The sequence below is a fragment of the Amblyomma mixtum genome, chromosome 9 (assembly GCF_055824585.1).
Source record: "Amblyomma mixtum isolate Tamu chromosome 9, ASM5582458v1, whole genome shotgun sequence".
Lineage (NCBI taxonomy): Eukaryota > Metazoa > Arthropoda > Arachnida > Ixodida > Ixodidae > Amblyomma > Amblyomma mixtum.
Window position 1 is genome coordinate 22,033,139 of NC_143020.1, and position 18,538 is coordinate 22,051,676.

The following is an 18,538-nucleotide window of genomic DNA, read 5'->3' on the forward strand; positions in this document are numbered from 1 at the left end:
GTTGTGGAAGTCCGATATGTACAAACCGATGGATGAAGGCGGATCGACAGGGTGACGGGAGAAGCAATCTGCGGCGTGGTGCAAGAGACCGGACTTGTGGACGACAGAGCCCCAGAGCCCCAGAGCCCCAGCCTCCAGTAGGGTCTTTGAGCGTGCAAAGCCAAAATAAGGTGTGATGATCCCTTATAACAGAGAAGGAGTGCACTAACAACATTATCAGCGTCATGACTTGAGGTCAATCGAGAGAATGTGAGTGAGTGAGTGAACAACTTTATTAAGCTCTAGATTTGCTTTTCTTCTGCGGCTGTCACATGGCTTCGTCCATCTGCTTGTACAAAGGTCGGCTGCCCTTAGCTGCTGCCAGTTGTGCTCGCCGAATCAGACCTTATTGGTCGACTCGGCAATCGCTGGAGAGCACTCCCTCCCATTGCTCTACACTCGAGTTTGTTATAACTGGTACCACGCTTTTCCTCTGGCATGCCCACGTTATGTGGTACAGCGTGGGTGGTTCTTGGGGGCATTTGTCAGTGTATTGTGTGGGATACATTTTGTTGAGTACGTGTAGGTTCGGGTACGAGCCCGTTTGTAGCTGCCTCCACGCGACAGAGTCATCTCTGCTAAGGCAGTTGTGTGGTGATGGATACCGCTTTCTGCAGCCCTTGTAATAGTTTAGTATCGCCGAATAATCTTAGGGTACAGGTTCGTACCCCTCGTGGTCGGCTACTTTGGATGCTCGGTAATAAGTGTACCCTCGAGATATCCTGTCCGCCTCTTGGTTCTCTGTTACTCCCGCGTGTCCCTGCGTCCATACTATCGTATGCCTTTTTGGTTCTGAAATATTTTGCTTCTTACTTAGAACTTAACTTGCTGGCAAATAAACGCCACAAAACAGTTGCCAGCTGCACCCAAAAAAAAGCCCAACAACCAAGTTTCTCTGAAAGTACCATTTGGACGGAGTTATTCTCAGTGTTGTTTGAAAGCACGTGCGAAGCATACGCTGCTTTCATGGCGATCGTTTTAAATCAAACGTTGCACCCGTGCAGAGTGGACGTACTTCGGAGTGCGCATAGGAGACCTGGAGTCCAGGGAGCATGGCGTGTCTGGAAAGGCGCACGCTGCAACGGAACAGGTTATCTGCCTCGTCGACTTCAATTACGATGGTGCAGGGGACTGTAAGTAATCTGCAGTGACTGAGGGTTCATCAGAATTTTTCAGAACACGGGGTCTGTTTTTCAGCCCTGCAGTGAGGCCCATTACACGAGGCCACAAAAGACAAAGCATCTGCTGGTCGAGGAGGACTGTCATCTTCACCACTGAGGAGCTTGATAGCTTCGTAGACACCTTAAAGGTGCACTGAAGAGGAATCTGACTTGTCTTTTTGCCGCGGGAACTCGATCTACACGTTCCGAGCTTTCTTAGAAACTGCGATTTACTGCCCTGTGTGGCAGATTTTCCCAATTAAATCGAATTAACGTCCGGCTTCCGCCTTTTTTTTTTTTGAATTCTGCCTCGTACGGTGGGCGGAGTCGACCAACGCGTAGAGCGCCTTTCACCCAGTCCCGTGGCGGCTTGCCGCTCTGCCATCGGCGGAGTAATACGTAGTAGTCCGTAGTAGCAAATAGTCCGCGCTTATTTTTATTTCTTTGGGCTTATTTTGCGGCTATATTATCTGCGAATGAAACTATTTATTCATGGAAACCTAAAAAACAAAATAAAGCGAAAGCAAAGCCTCCACGGGACTGGGTGAAAGGCGCTCCACGCGTTGGTCGACTCCGCCCACCGTACGAGGCAGAATTAAAAAAAAAAGGTGGGAGCCGGACGTTAATTCGTTTTAATTGGGGAAATCGGCCACACAGGGCAATAAGTCACTGTTTCTAAGAATGCTAGGAACGTGTGGATCGAGTTCCCGCGGCAAAAAGACATGTTCAGAATCCTCTTCAGTGCACCTTTAAGTGCTCCACAGTACATCTGAAGGAAAACCCTGTGGCCTTGAGAGCTTTGACTAAAGCTGCGCTTGCATGTCCAAATAGTATGCTACAGGATTTTCGTTTTGTGCAGTTGAAAACAAGGTTGGGCACTCTTTATTTTCTGCTCGATGAGCTGCTCATGACTTCGTAATGAGAGTGAGAAAAGGAGATTTTTAGGGGCGTTCATGTAATATGGTCTGAAGGTCAGCCTCACTTTTGATATATAAGCAGTCTAAAAATTTTAATCTTTTTGATGAGCGCTCATGCCCTAAGGCGCACATCCTTTTAGGGGTATAACCAACAATTTACGGGTGTTCATGACGGACTTATGATCCTACGGTGTCCATGAACAGCGTAAGCGTGTTCATTACCACCATGCTGTTGTTTAGACATACTGTAAGAGCGTTATTAGAAACCCTGAAAGGTGTCAGTCCTAGGACACTGTGGGAGAGCTTTGTAAACCTTTCAAGGTGTAAAGAATTTGTTTGAGCGGTACCGAACACCATTGTTGCTCAGAGTCAGCACACTAACGCTATGTTACAGGTAAAGGAGATCTGGATTAATAGGTCTAAAGAGCATCTATCGCGACCCATAATAAGGTGTCGATTGACATTGCTATGGAATGGCGTCATTTGTGCGGACAACCGCAACGTTTCTAGGCTGCGGGAGAGGTCGGGAAGTGGAGATTCTGGCTCTTGACAGGTGACGCTATAAAAATGCTGTCTTGTAAAGTGCTTCTCAGCGACAGCTTTGAGTTTCGCTGTAAACAGTGTATTGCCAGGAATTCGGTACATGGCCAAGACAGTAAGGCTCATCTAGCGGCCTCTCACGTTCTGTTCTGCAGCCAGTGGGTCAGTCTTTTTCTTACCTCCCGGATGATGACAACGTGATATATTTGAATGCTCAAAGCAATGCTCCCCGTGGTGGTAACCAAGAGAACTAGAAGCGCTTGGGCAGAATTCCTAGTATTGTTCTTGGAGACCGCTGTTGAGGAGGACAACTGGTAAGCACTGTGTAATTGGTTGTGGTAAGCGATAGGAGAGTGAGGGTGAAATATTTGGGTCAACGAGGACAGAACGGGGCTACAACTTACAACTGAATGAAATCGATAAACGAAAGACACATCCCTTCTAGAGCAAAGACACTCATGCGCAAACTTGAAAGAATGACAAAACTGTGATAATCTAGAAAAATCTGGTAAAAGAAAATGAGACGGAAAGGCGAGGAATAGCCACCGGTCATGAAGACTGTTTACAACATTAAGTGCGTCTTAGAAAGTTTCTTTCTTTTTCCATTAGATAAATAGATGGTGTGCTAATGCACGTGTCACTACCGCGTTGTGAAATTTCATGAGCTTCCAAGATTTCCCTCGCCAATTGATCTTTACCCCTTCCTAAAATCTTCGTGCGTTTCAAAGAGGGAAAGCAACCTGGGCAGCTCTTGCAATGCTTTGGCAAGTGCTCATCAGTTTGCTGACGAAGCGAAGATGCGTGTTCACTCAGCCTCACGTTTAGGCATCTGCCCGTCTACCCAATGTACACACTTTCGCAGCCTAGAGGGATCTGATAGACAATATCTGTGGCGCATGAGACGTGCGGCTTCTTGTGTTTTGTGCTACACCCTGAATTCTTGACGCTCTCATGATCTGCCAGAGCGGAAAGCTTTGCAAGCTTGAGGGGAGCTGAAAATACCACATCAACACCAAATTTTGCTGCCACTCTCTTCAAGTTGTGCGAGAGCCTGTGTACATAGGGCATAACTTGAAACTTCCTTTTCTGTTGTCCCGGTACATTTATCTTAGATAACTGGATGTGTTCTCTTTCTTTGTGTAACTTTTTCTTTAGCGTTTCTGCGACAGCCACAAGAACATCGCCAGGAAAGCCTGCTTCTTTAAGTCTTTGAACCTGGTTGTCAAAACTGCTACCAACTTTGTGCGGACATGACTTGAGGATCGCCGACCTGAGACATGTGGCTGCTATGCCTCGCTTAATGAGCTTCGAATGAGAAGAGTCGTAAGGTAGTAGCGCTTTCTTGGACCGTGGCTCGTAAGCCCAGCAAAAATGACCAACAGAATTAAAATACAGGTGAATATCTATAAAGTGAATGGAATCGTGAGCGGGAAGTTCTATGGAAAAATTCAGTGACTTCATGATACCTTTGAATCGGGTTAAAATCGAGTCTGTAACTACACTCAAGTCATCTCTAGACGAAAGGTTAAGAAGAACAAAGGAAATCATCTACATATCTAAAGACACGTACAACGCGCTCATCGTTCAACTGAGACTGAAGCAAACGTCCAAACTTGGCAAGAAAAATGTCACATAGCACAGGGGCGACACTTGAGCCAATGCAAATCCCACGTTTCTGGACATAGAAATGTTCTTTGTAGAAATGTTCTTTGTAGATAACATCCAGTTATCTAAGATAAATGTACCGGGACAACATAAAAGGAAGTTTCAAGTTATGCCCTATGTACACAGGCTCTCGCACAACTTGAAGAGAGTGGCAGCAAAATTTGGTGTTGATGTGGTATTTTCAGCTCCCCTCAAGCTTGCAAAGCTTTCCGCTCTGGCAGATCATGAGAGCGTCAAGAATTCAGGGTGTAGCACAAAACACAAGAAGCCGCACGTCTCATGCGCCACAGATATTGTCTATCAGATCCCTCTAGGCTGCGAAAGTGTGTACATTGGGTAGACGGGCAGATGCCTAAACGTGAGGCTGAGTGAACACGCATCTTCGCTTCGTCAGCAAACTGATGAGAGCTTGCCAAAGCATTGCAAGAGCTGCCCAGGTTGCTTTCCCTCTTTGAACCGCACGAAGATTTTAGGAAGGGGTAAAGATCAATTGGCGAGGGAAATCTTGTAAGCTCATGAAATTTCACAACGCGGTAGTGACACGTGCATTAGCACACCGTCTATTTATCTAATGGAAAAAGAAAGAAACTTTCTAAGACGCACTTAATGTTTGTAAACAGTCTTCATGACCGGTGGCTATTCCTCGCATTTTCCTCTCATTTTCTTTTACCGGATTTTTCTAGATTATCACAGTTTTGTCATTCTTTCAAGTTTGCGCATGCGTGTCTTTGCTCGAGAAGGGATGTGTCTTTCGTTTATCGATTTCATTCAGTTGTAAGTTGTAGCCCCGTTCTGTCCTCATTTTTCTCTGTCCTGTTTAAACGCTACGTTTGTTCGTTCAGATTACCGCACTTGTACCATAAAAAACACACCCTATGCAACAGGACAGCATGAAATGTTTGTTATAACCAGATGTACAACTATCGTTTTGCTATGTTGAAGTATATTCTGCCGAAATGTTAGAACAGTAATCTAAACAAAATGTCCTTTTCTGCCCTTCGGGAACTGTTCAATCATTACGCTGTATTTATGACCGTTTTGAAATGTACTTATCTCGCTTTTTTCTTTTCCCGTGTTTACCACGCGTAGTGTTTTCCCTGTCATGTAGTTTACTTCATTGTATTGAGCATGAACTCTCTCCGCAAATGTTGTCAACTTCTACGGGTGACGAAGCCTATCAAACGCTCATCGCTAACCGCGTTTTTTTCGCCACGAATGGAGTTTTTAACAGCAGCTAAAATAAACATTTCTGGAGCCCTTACCAACGGTGTCCCTCATAGTCTGATTCGCTATGGGACGTTAAATTACCATAAACCATTAATTTATTCATAGTTGAAGTACAAGGTTGCACGCTCGACCTGTTGGTCTAGCCTCACTGAAAATAGCCGAAAGTAAACTGAACAGAAAACTAAACTTTGAGAAGTGTTTCTGAATGCATGCTAGGCATATCACAGCCAGCACTCATTTTAATCAGATTTATCTAACGCATTCTTTACATTTTTGCCCATTTTAGTGGAATGAGAGTTGATGGGGTTTTTCTGGCTTGTATACTGTCATGCCGTGGTGAGAAAGTCCTAGACAACAGAGGAGGCTACTGACGTGGCAGTGAAAATGAAAGCTGACCTGTGCCCGCAAAGAATTGTGTCCAGTGGCTGTGGCAATAACGAAAAGGGAAGGTAATCGCTGCTCGTTAATGGTAACAGAGTTGATCCCAAGAAAAGACAAGCGTAGAAGGTGGTGGCAAAAAGTTAAGTAGGCGGATGAGATTAAGAAGTTTGCGGGGATACGGTGGCCGCAACTTGCGAAGGACAGGGTTTATTGGGGAGACATGGGAGAGGCCTTTGCGCTGCAGTGGGCGAGGTCAGGCTGATGAGGATGATGAACGCACTTCCCAGATACGGCGTGCAAAGCAGCCACAACCGCCTCGAATAACGCTGAAAACGGTTGCACCTGAGGGAGATCACTGGATCATTCAAGAAAGCGATTAAGCCGCGTGCCGGCAGCTTTGAGGAATAAGGAAACAATCGTTACAAAACTTTGCTGGAATATATTTTGCAGCGTTTCTAAAATGAGTTAATTTTTCGTTTTTGCCGAGTGTATGCCTTCTTCCTATCCGTACTTGTTTCACACTCCTACTTTCGGCAACTTATCGAGAGTTACAAAAGGGTTGAGAGCAAATGATCGCATTGTAACTTGCAGGTTTTTGATCTCGGGGGAAAAAAGAAAACCTAGTTCTGCTTTTAAAAGTCAGGAGGGTCTGTAGTTAATTTCCCGGGGACCTTCACAAAAGTTTTTCGGTGAATTATGCGTCCTCCAGGAGTTTTTAGTGTCCTCCAGAGGTCTGTGGTCATGAAACTCCATGTGCGTTTTCTTCGGTGTTAAGTGGGAAAGAAATATTTATTGCCAGGCGTATGCGAGAATAAAAAGTACCCCCAAGATTTAAATATGCTTGTGCCCAGCGTCACTTTTGAACAAGTATAAAGAAGTTACCTTACCGCCCACTTTGGGCAAAGAAACTTATCTATTGCAAACAAACCGAAGAGTGTGGTTTTCAGGTAAAGAACAAAAAGTAAAGACTCAGAAAACAAGGCTGGAAACCCAGTGTACCCAGAGGACGCTGAAAAAAACAAAGAAACTGAGTAAAAGCACCGTGGACGAGGAAATGATAACGGGGAAAAAAATGTAACAAGGCTATGTCAGATCAAGAAGTAACGCAAAAACAGCATCAGTAGAGCAAGCAATGAAAACGCAACAAATAGCTTGCAGGCATTTCTCGGCACAAAGAAAAAATACCGATTCAAATATTAATACGAGACGCGTTCATAAATTTCGTATTATCAGCATCATAAATTTAAAATATTCGTTCTCGACAGGAATGGAATGACTTCGCATCTTCATACTTAAAGTGGAATATATTGTTTAAAGCGCAAGCCTTTCTTGACGAACTCGCAATCATAAGTTGCATGGCCAAGTATAACTGTCAAGTATAAGTTGGGTTAAAAAAATGAAAAAGTCGATAGAGCAACAGTTGATTAGCAACATATATGAACTTAAATGAAACAAAAATGAAAAGAGTAAAGAAAGAAAAAAAGAACAATTTAAAACAATAAAATCATAAAGATAAAAAGGAAACGAAATACTCAAATAAAACACTGGGAAAAATAATATACATAAACAGAAAAAAAGGAGATAGAAAGAGACGAAAAGTAAAGCTTTCGCATTTCCGTTTATAAGCACACCGAAGTGCAATTCTGTAATTGAAAGGAGCGCGCAAAAGCGCGAAGGCGCCAACACAGAAATGTCAGCATCCATCGGGAAAACTGGAGTACTTGCACTGATCTACTTTCTGTATATGAAGACACGGTGTCCCGAAGATTCACGTCGACTTCTTGGCGGTGTGCGGTGGCCGTGGCCCAAGTGATGAGTCTGTTCTCAAATGGCGCAGGTGGTTTAAGTGCAGCCAAACATGCCTGGGAGACCAGGAGCATAGTGGCGGACCATCGCTATGTCATGAGCCACAAAATTCTGCGCATCTGCAGGCTGTAGTTCTCACTGGCCGGAGGATAGCTATTGAGGCAGTGGTAGAACTAGTTAGCATGAGCATGAACTAGTTAGGCTGTAAAATTTCGCCTCTCTACTCACTTGGTCTCGTGCCAAACTTCTTCCTCTTTCCTTTCTTCAAGTGAACTATGCGCGGAAGGCATTTCCGGTGCGACGAGAAAGTGAATGCAAAATTGAGGTCTTCGTTAAATCTCAACTTGTCCAGCTATATATCATAAATTTTGAACACTGGGCATGTTTAGGTGGTGCTACGGAAATATTAGAGGTAATGGTCCATTTTTTTCGATGCGCAGCAAAATACTAAGTTTTGGAATGGCTCGTATCAGTGTTAAAACTGCCATACATACCCAAGAATTCTGGACAGAAGCATATTGCAATGGAAAAACTCTTTTTAGCACAGTTTTTTTCAAATAATGTAACATTTATTATAGCAATTCATATATCCCCAGATCACCGGACAGTATTGTATTTTTTCTATTAACTGATTTCCTATTGTTAAAAGCGCCTCCGATTGGTTTTCCATGGCAGTGTTAACTTCTCGATACTATCGGTGGGAGCACATTAAAATAAAGATCTGGCTATATATAACAAAAACGAACAACAGGCTTCAATATTTTCATAACGATACCTTACAATATTCCAGTATTCAAAATTTTTGTCCGAGAAAGGTGGATATGGAAACCCAATGGGGAACCCTTCTAACGATAGAAAAAAGACTGATAGCAAAAGAAATGAAGCCTGCTCAGGGGAGATCTCAGTTTGTATTAATATCGGCAGGAGAACCGAAAACTAAGCGAGTTGGTGCATATTGAAGAAGTAAAAAACACCGCAGCGACGACGGACAAAGACAAGAAAGGAAAGGCAGCGCTTGTCCTCGTTCTTTCTTCGTCCTTGTCCATCGTCATTTCGGTGTTTTTTACCTCTTCAATGTTAATAGCTGCAGTAAAATCTTACGAAGTATCTGAAACTGGCGCTCATAAGCTACTTCCCTTTAAAAAGTGCTTTTATCCAGAATTGCTTTGTATGAAGTAGGGACACTGGTGAAGTCTGCGGCGGTTCGTCCATAGGTGGCAAAAGTGCCTGGTCTTACAAGTGAATATATAGAGAAAGATTAAACTCCCACTCAAGTCCGATTTCTTTATATGTGTTTCTTCATGTTAATAATGTCAGTGTTCACGGCGGAGCTGTCGCAAGCCATGTTGCTGTATAGTCAAATAAGCTACCGGAGGACGACTCCCAATCATAAGCAGACCAACGATCTTGCGGAGCGGAGCGCTAGAAAAAGACCATAGTAGGCATAGTTGCCATGTGCTTAGACGCCGAACATGATTTGACACATCACCGTTCCTTCCGTCATCTTCGCCTTCAATGCTGTAATGCAAGAGAGCACACAGATGGCGCCGATTACGCTCACCCATAGCAGGGAAAATACGACTCCGCTCGACGGCATGCTGACTATGGTCCTGGCGCTAAAACCGGCTCCGACGCCACGCAGAATACGAGCCGGGGGACCACGTATAGATGTGGACGCCCATTCGACACCCCGGTCTGGGCTAAAAGCTTCTGAGGCACTCTTTCGTACAGTACACGATGATCCGTCGACTTGGAGAGCTTGACTACGAAGTGGCCCCCGACGGAGACACAGCATTACAGCGGTGCCGTGCAAGCCCAGAAATTGTTGATGTTGTGCGACGAAAGCCTAATTATGGGCGTCAAAGGACTCCGTGTTTGCATTCGAGTTAGTGTTCTCGCATTCTCAGTGCTTATTGTCACCCACAATTCTTTTCAGTGTAAAGCATCCATCCGACGCTTATTTAAAAGAGTGGTGATGCATCAGAGCCTTGTAATGTGTATCTGTTCATGCTTAATGCCGCCGAAACGCAGCTTTTTCGCTTTCGTTGTGATGTAAGATGCAACTACATTTACCCCGAAAGATCACAGCCAGGTTTAAGCGATTCTACGTAGTTCCAGACTGCTGTGGTAACTTCGCACGCCGCATCTTGAAAGTTCGTTGTTAGCTTTAAATCGACTACGGCTCAGAGTGGGAGAAATTGTTCGACGATATCCTTCGACGCTTGTTCAGTCACCGCCGCCGAATCATTCAGATATTTTGGGCGCGAGTCAGTTCAATAAAAAAATTTCTTTTCGAAGCTCTTTTTGCTTTCTTCCTGACCGCAGGACTGCTCTCACCATTACGTGACAATATCAATTTTTTGAGTGCTTCTTGTATGATAAAAAACAAAAATGTCCCACAAAGCAACACCAGTGCCAATCCAGCTGAGCGAAAGCTCTCACTGTAACGGAATGAAAAGTCTGAAAATTTCGCAGATTCAAATAGCCATAGTGGTAACATCATGGTCACCTGTTTCGAAAGTTTGGTGCCTGGTGTTGGGGCGCCTGCTGATCTTGCAGAATCCCAGGAAAATATGCAAGGGTTTTCAGAGAAGCGCGAGAAAGTCGCGACTAATAGCTTTCGTACTGTTCACTTGGTCATTTGCTCTCTCCGCTCCGTAGCTGCCGTTTTCATGGTTGGAACGACGGACGATCCCGACGAGAATGGCGAAGTGCTACGCGACTTAACACTAAGGTAAGCGGCGCGGCAAATGAATGTAATGGCTGTCTAATAGTCTTCTGATGGGTCAATATCTCATTTTACTTATTCCAAACTGGGCAACACTTTTCTGCGTGGTCCTAGCAAAAAGGCATATGGCAGGAATTCTGAGAAACTATAAACAAGGATGCTAAAGGAAATAATTTGAGCATAGCAAAATAACATTTTGTAAAAAGGACACACATCTTAAACCCCATAAACCAAACCAAACCAACCTTCTGAGCTTTAATATGACAGGAAAAACTTCGTGGGCTGTGCAGTAAAAATTTAAAAACTGGACGCACATTCCACGGAAAACATTTCTAGGCTAGCGTCGCAAAATATATACCTAAAGCTAAATCAATTTACGCTAGAAAATAAGGATCCAGTTCTGCAAAATTGCTGCAAAAAAAAAAAACGGCCGGTATGCAACTTAAGAAATGCTGCTTGGGTGGCCTTACTGCTATGACAAGGGTACCTGAGTTTAACATAGGCTTTCTTGGTGACACTACACTCCAGGAAAGCAGATATTCCCCGCCGTTTTAATGCCTACACTCACATTCAAACCACTCGGTGGAGTGAAATCTTCTGTTCAGTTTTACTCGCCTGTTTCGGCTGTGGTTTAAATAAAGAGAAGTTTGAAGTAAGACAGAATTATGTGTGAATGGTCTCGCAACGAGGAGCTTGAAGTCATCGTTCGCTTCGTTATCATTAACACGAAGTCAACACAGCTCCCAGGCAGTATCGCTAAGACTAGGCGTCTATCACGTTCTTTTCTGTAGTAACGCGGTCATTCTCTTAATTTCTTACGTCCCGGATGGCGTCAGAGGGTCAAAGTGCAATTTCTGATGAATGAATGGATGCAAAATATGAACAAGACTTTAGTTTGATTCAGTTGGTGAATAGACATTGTAAATAAAATACAATGCTCTATGGTAGATGCTATGGTCTAGGTTTTCTTTCGCCATTGTATTCCATTTGCAAGACAGGAGCGCCCCGTTCGAAACGGGGTGGTTGCATTTGCCACCATGCTCGTCTTTTTTCTTTACATCCCGTTAAGGATGCTATTATTCGGTTTATATGGTGGCAATGTTTGACATACTATTTAATCCTCTACACCGAACATCTCGTCACCTCTGTAGTTTTGAGCCACCATTATTCCAGTCGCTTTTTGCAAACGTCCATCGCAGATTCATTGACATGACGGTTGTTATCTCAACCCTCGAGTTTCAGTTAGAGTCACTGTGCCTGCATGAACATCCGGGTAGGTACCGTCATATCCGAGTATATGATGTGCAATTGTGTCCAGAGATTTACCGCCCATTGCACATGTGTAACCTATTTGCTTGTATTTATTTTCGGAATTCTCAGTACCAGGCACCGCCTGGTGGCAGCCAGGTGCAGCGGGCATGAGCATGCTGGGTTCTGTTCCCACCGGCGGCATGTGGTTGTTTTTTTTCTCCTTTTCGAATCAATTAGAACACGCACACACGCACACACGCACACGCACACGCACACGCACACGCACACGCACACACACACACACACACACACACACACACACACACACACACACACACACACACACACACACACACACACACACACACACACACACACACACACCTTTATGGATTGAACCCGAAAGACGCGGGTTAGATCTGGGCCACGGCGGTCGAGTTACATCGGAGTCTAAATTCTAGAGGCTCGTGTGCTGTGCGATGTTAGAGGACGTTAAATAACCACAGGTGGTCGAAATTTCCGGAGGCCTTCACTACACCGTTCCTCAAAGCGTGAGTGGCTTTGGGACGCCAAACACCGTAAACCAAGCCTTATATTGTGAACCACCGCTTCGATGAACGTCTTCGTTCCAGGACAGCCTGACCTTTAATGGCCAGGAAGCCTTTAATGGCGATACTTTAATGGCAATACTGTCCAAAGAATTTTTGTTCTAATTAATTAACTAATTTATCCATTCCAAACTTTTCTCGTTATCACTGATCAAGCATATCTCAGTTCATTTCAAACTTTATCTCGACTCATTTGCCTATTTTTCCGCTATTTTGCCGCCCACGGCTGTTTTCAAGTCCGCTAACTATACGGACGTCCGCGCTATTTGGAAGGTTTTTGAGATTCTTGGCTCTAATTATTAACTATATTTATCCTATTTGCATCAAATTTTTTGCACATCATCCTCACAACATACTCTATAGATTACTACCATTCGCTTGATCCTACCTCTTCTGCAATCATGTTGTGTTCACACTCCTCGCCGACCTAGCCTAGCAATGCTTTCTCATTAATAAACGAGAGACGAGCCGCCGTAGTGGCTCAGTGGTTATGACGCTCGGCTGCTGGCCCGAAAGACCCGGGTTAGACCTGGCCGGGGCTGTCAAATTTCGATGAAGACAAAATTCTAGATGGCCGTGTACTGTGCGATGTCAGAGCATGTTAAATAACACCAGGTGGTCAAAATTTCCAGAGCCCTCCACTGCACCGTACCTCTAAGCATGAGTCGCTTTGCGACGTTAAACACCGTAAACAAAGCCATATATTGTGAAGCACCGCTTCGATGAACGTCTTCATTCCAGGAAAGCCTGGCATTTAATGTCCAGGAAGCCTTCAATGGCGATACTCGCGGAAAATGACTCTGTACACTCTTGCAAGGCAGAGTGCTATACGCAACAGCTGCGTCACACGAGGGAGGTGCTTCACGCCCAGAGCCACGATCTGAGATGCGTAATTGGACGAACTGGGACGAAATTTTAGGCATTCGTATCTCAGGGCACAGGTGTGTTACTAAAATTGTACAAAATGGAATAGCCCTGAAAAGCAAATGGCCCCAACTTCTTAATATAAATATACATGCTTACATCAGAAGAGTTAATTAATAATTTTTAGCTGATTATTGATTTTATGCGGACAATTATTACCCCAATTTGTGTCCGCCTGGCCGGGTTACCGAGGAGCAAAAGCGTCATTAGCGCACGGAGTTTCGCATGTTTTGAAAAATCAGTAAAGTCTAACTTTGAACACCTTGTATATGCCTGGGCCTGTTGCCCAGCACAATATGGGCAGGTAAGCAGCCTGCCACAAAATGACCTTCGGAAAAACACACAAACATACAAGGCCTAAATGCAGGGAATGGCCGCTGTGCAAGTGCACAGGCAAGTACACTGGCAGGCACTGGCAGTGCACTAAAAACATGCACCAACCGCAGTCGAGCGACCATCCTGCAAGTCTATACCGCACTACACTGGCCACTATACCACGGCTGCTTCAGTTTTCCTTATTGCCTGTCAGTATATCACCTCTGCCATAGGAAAGGACAGTATTATTATTTTTGTATGACAAGTCACGCTTTCCTTTCCACTACTTTGAAATTCTACGATAAAATGTAAGGTCAGGTTGTGATTTGCTGTTTTTAGGAGGGTAACTATATACCTCTGGACTTCCACTGATATTGTGAGTGTTGATGTGCACTGTAATAAGGATTGAAACGTCTTGGTATATATTATAATTTTCACTGCGCATACTCCTTCCTTGGCCGCGCACTAATTGCGCGCGTATTTTTTACTCAACCCGGAACTCTACCACGAAAATGCCGGGCGTTATTCGCTACGTAGCATTGCGCCAACTCAACAAAGCGAAAAAGGCCATAGTTACCTTCCAACTAAACATACATCCAAGCACATTGCAAACTCCTGACGGCAGACAGTTTGGCTAGCCGGCGTTTACAGGAAGAAAGAGGACACGAACACAGAAACAATGAGAAATTGTGTGAATGATGATACGTGCATTTTTTCATGCATTGGTTCGACACTTGTTAGTCACTTGTTCGTGGCTTTTTCCGTGTCCGTCACAAAGGATGCACGACTCTGTAGGAGGCACTCATGGGCGGTCGTTTACCAGGAGGTTGATGTAAGTTGATACGATGCACTTCGAGCACCTGTATACGCACGAGTCTCGCGTGTCATTTGAGGTATGCGGCATAAAGGTCCATACGAGACGCATTTGCGGCGCGTGTGTGAGTCAAATGCTTTGTCGTAACACATAGGCGCCTAGTTGTGTACAGAGCTTCGTTGAGGGCCACTGGTAATTGGTGTAGGGGTTAGAAGGATTTTAAAACCACGATTTTCTAGGCACTGTGGCTCAAAAAATTCTGGTAATCTCACATGTGTTTGGAGACTCGACGCAGGCAGTGCATGTACCGCAGCTGAAGGAGTTCACACCGTAGCGCTCATATCAAGTGAAACTCTGATGCACGTCCAGGGTAAAATAAAGTAGTCCACTGATCCTGGATGGCTAAAGTTCGCGATGCAAATAAAGTTGGGCCAAGAAAATTCTGGAACCACATAAGCTGTCTGGATAAAAGGATATAAAACAAGAACGGATTCAAGATGCTGAGGGAAAATGTTTACAGGGGGACGACGCTGTGAAATATATTACAACTGTTACATTTGAGTCATTTGTGAGTGAATATAAGGTGATCTCTCGAAATCGAGATGAACCCTTTGGCAGCATAATGGAAATCGCATTGAAAGTGATCAATTTTAAGCGAAAAAAGGCGAGGCAAATATTCACTAATGCCCGGAGAGAACGAATTCCAATTAAGCTCAATAATGAACTAGGTCCGATCAGCAGGCAAGCGATATTATAAGAATTGGAAAGCCTCATTACCAATTAGTATATTCCGGACAGCTGGCTATCGAGCAAAATGAAGTTGATTTAAAAAGACAAAGGAGACAGGACGAACACGAAATATTTCAGATTGTTTGCGATTACATCTGTTACATATCAGCTGGGAATCTAGGCGGTGAAATTAAAAATGCAGACAGGCTTAGAAAGTAATAAGACGCTTGAACTCCAAAACAAGTTCTGGAGCGGTAGGCGCAAAGACGATAGCCTGTACTTGATTGTCTGATGCATAGAAATAGCGAGGGGAAAACATGCTTATCCATTTAGCGTTCCCGCAAAAAAGTGGTGTGTACTACAACTTAAATACGGACTTCTTGGGGAACACACTAACAAATGAATGTCTCGGTTCTCGAGATAAGTAATTTCCCAAAGGAAATATATCGAGACATTAAAATTGAAATTTGTATAAAGGAATAAGAATTAAAACTGTCTCTGTAAGCAAATGACTAAGGCAGGATTGTCCTCTATCACTGCTGTAATTCATGACTTATGAGATAAACGTGCAAAAAAATGGCTAGAAAAAAGTAAGGTTAAAATCTATTATAGAGATTAAATGTTGCGGGCACAGACTAGCGGCACTTGGGTTTAATGTACGCTAACGCTATTGTGATAATAGCTGAGAGCCAGGTAGTTATTCAGTCTCTGGCTAATTCCAATGTAAACGAAGGAGACGCTCTGGGTTGGACGTTTAGCGCACATAGGTCGTCTGGTAGTTATGAACGGTTCCACTCGGCTGGTATTTGCAATAAAAGGCCATGAGATACCATGACTGTCAGATTACAAATATCTGGTGGTGGGATACGCGAATCGCAGCTGGCAAAGAACAGCCTTAATTGGAAGACATGGAAGAGGCGTAGTCAGGCTGATGAAGATGATGGTGGTTGGATAAACAAAGGACTGAAATATATGAAAATGCACGTTGAGACGAACGGGCGAGGAGATGCCGCAATTGTGAAGCATACGGAACTTTGTTGGTGCAACAGGGATGTAGTACTGCGAGGTTTTTGGAAAGGAATAAAGGTGCCAGGGAATACCCTTGGTAATGCAACTTTGTGCCTACGGGCAGAAAGCGAAAAACGGCAAAAAATAATTCAACCAAAAAGCAAACGACATATGTGCACCTTATTGAAAATATGTAGAAACAATTCAGCGCCCTATACTAAAATGTGCAAGTCGCCATCTGAATGTCTTTTCTGGCTTAGTCAGTCCTTGATGCCCTGGGATTCAGTTATAACGAATAAATTGACCGAATTTGCAGTACTATCCGTCCATCCACCCATCCACACACCCGCCCGCCCGCCCGCCCGCCCGCCCGCCCGCCCGCCCGCCCGCCCGCCCGTCCGTCCGTCCGTCCGTCCGTCCGTCCGTCCGTCCGTCCGTCCGTCCGTCCGTCCAACCACCCTTCCACCCACCCACCCACGCACCCACCCACCCACCCGTTCTATCTCCCTCCAGCGGTGCTCGTGCTGTCAGACGCGCCGGCCTAGAGTTGCTGTGGGGCCTTTTCGGTAACTCGACTCAAGCCGAGGCGCCTCTGCAAGCTGCCTTGCATAACATTGCAGGTTCTGTATGTGCCACTGTACAAAGGATGAATCCCTGGATTGGAAGTGACACATATGGCACTGTGCAAAAAGCTACGAAGTAGGATACCCGCGTCTTTCCACATAAACGTGGAGCACTGCAAGTTCCTAGGGCCCGTGATGCAGGCACCATCGCGCAAAGAGTGTAGCACCGCAAGGGAGGCGAGATATAAACCATTGCGAAGAGAAAGAGCAGCGCGGCATAAATGCGCTCAGTTCCAGTCATAAAATATATATGCCTCCTGCAGGGTGTATAGAAGGTGAGAATTTACCCAACAGCCTTCTTGGGGAGCGGTTGTACAAAAGGAAAAAAGTGCACAAAATGGGAATTGGTGGCGGCTGTTTTTCAAAGAAAGGTCCGAAATTAAAGTTAGACATCGCTCGGGGCTCGCAAATAATGGGAGAAAGCAAGGACGACATGCTTATACAGACAACGAGCAGATGCATTTCAGTTGATAAAAGGAGCCATGAAGAAGCATAAGCCTGATAGTTTTTCTGCTGAACACCACCGCATGGCAGTCCGAGAAAGTAGCGTGCGTGCTTGTTTGGAGCTGTTGCACACTAAAATAAAGTAGCGATTCGAAAAGCTCGAGTACAATTCTCTTATTTCTTGTTTTACAGCGACAGCAGTGATAGGCGCACTGCTCCATATCCCGGCTTTTTAGTTTTAGAGCAAAAGGTTTCATTGAAATCAGAAACTTAGATTGGAGGCAGCTGAGCCAGCTACATCCACTTCCGATGAGCACCACCCACAAATCTCAGCCTGCCAGATCTGCTATACAGGGTCTGTTCTGAAAGTGGTAGGACTGGTTTCTTCCTGGGCGAACGGGCGGACGAGAGGTGGTCTGCGCGTGCACGACCGTTGAAGGGGGATATTGGGAATGCTGGGGAAATCGGCACTCGGCTCTCGGCCATTGAAGAGAGGAGGTCGCTTGTACTGTGAACCCCTCTCGAAACGTCTCGTCACGCAGAATCGTCGAGTGTTTGCTGGATCAGCGATACGCTATCAAATTTTGAGTAAATCTTGGTAAAACGGGCAAAGAGACTCACAACATGATTAAGAAGGCCTACGGTGACGCTTCCATGAGTAGATCTGGTGTTTTTTGAGTGGCAGAAGCTTTTCCGAGAAGGTAAGGAAAGAGTGGAGGAAGACGACCGCTCCAGAGGCCCTTCGACCAGCATGACCAACAAAAATGTGTAGCGAGTGAAACATTTACTTAACAGTGATCGTAGAATGAGTATCAGAATGATTGCTAATGACTTGAGCATTCCTCAAACCCAAGTTTTTGAGATCGTGACAGAAAACTTATCCATGAGGAAAGCGTGCGCGAAGTTGGTGCCGGGAGTGTTGTCAGAGGAGGAAAAAGCCAAGCGGTAGGATCTTCTTCATCATGTGAATGAGGACCTTGGTTTTTTGCCCAGCACAAGGCGGCAACGCTGCCTCATCCCCCCTACAGCCTCGACTTGGCCCCGCCAGACTTTTTTCTATTCCCGGGAATAAAATCGACGCTTGAGGGATCGTTAGAGGTGGTTCAACAGGCCGTGACGAGGGAGTTAAACAGCATTGCGGTCCAGGCGTTCCTGGAGGCGTACGAAAACTGGAAAACTCGTTGGCAGCAGCAAGTAGGTGCGGAAGGGTGCTACCTTGAAAAATTGTAATCGTTTGTGCTATTCGCTTGAATAATTTGTTTAAAAAAATGAGTCCTACTACTTTCAGAACAGACCATGTATACCAGGGAAATAAAAATTATTTCCCCCCGAATCACCCGTCTAACAATAGGACTAATC

The 18,538-nt window shown here is 44.8% G+C and overlaps 1 protein-coding gene across 1 annotated transcript in view; it reads left to right on the forward strand.

Moving 5' to 3' along the window:
• The first annotated feature begins 1,050 nt into the window (after positions 1 to 1,050).
• LOC149328475 (uncharacterized) overlaps positions 1,051 to 18,538 on the forward strand; it is a 67,637-nt gene continuing 50,149 nt past the window's right edge. Inside the window, exons 1-2 of the mRNA XM_089560602.1 lie at positions 1,051 to 1,172; positions 10,397 to 10,469. Coding sequence (XP_089416728.1) covers positions 10,408 to 10,469 — 62 coding nt within the window. The 5' untranslated portion in view covers positions 1,051 to 1,172; positions 10,397 to 10,407. The remainder of the gene's footprint in view (positions 1,173 to 10,396; positions 10,470 to 18,538) is intronic.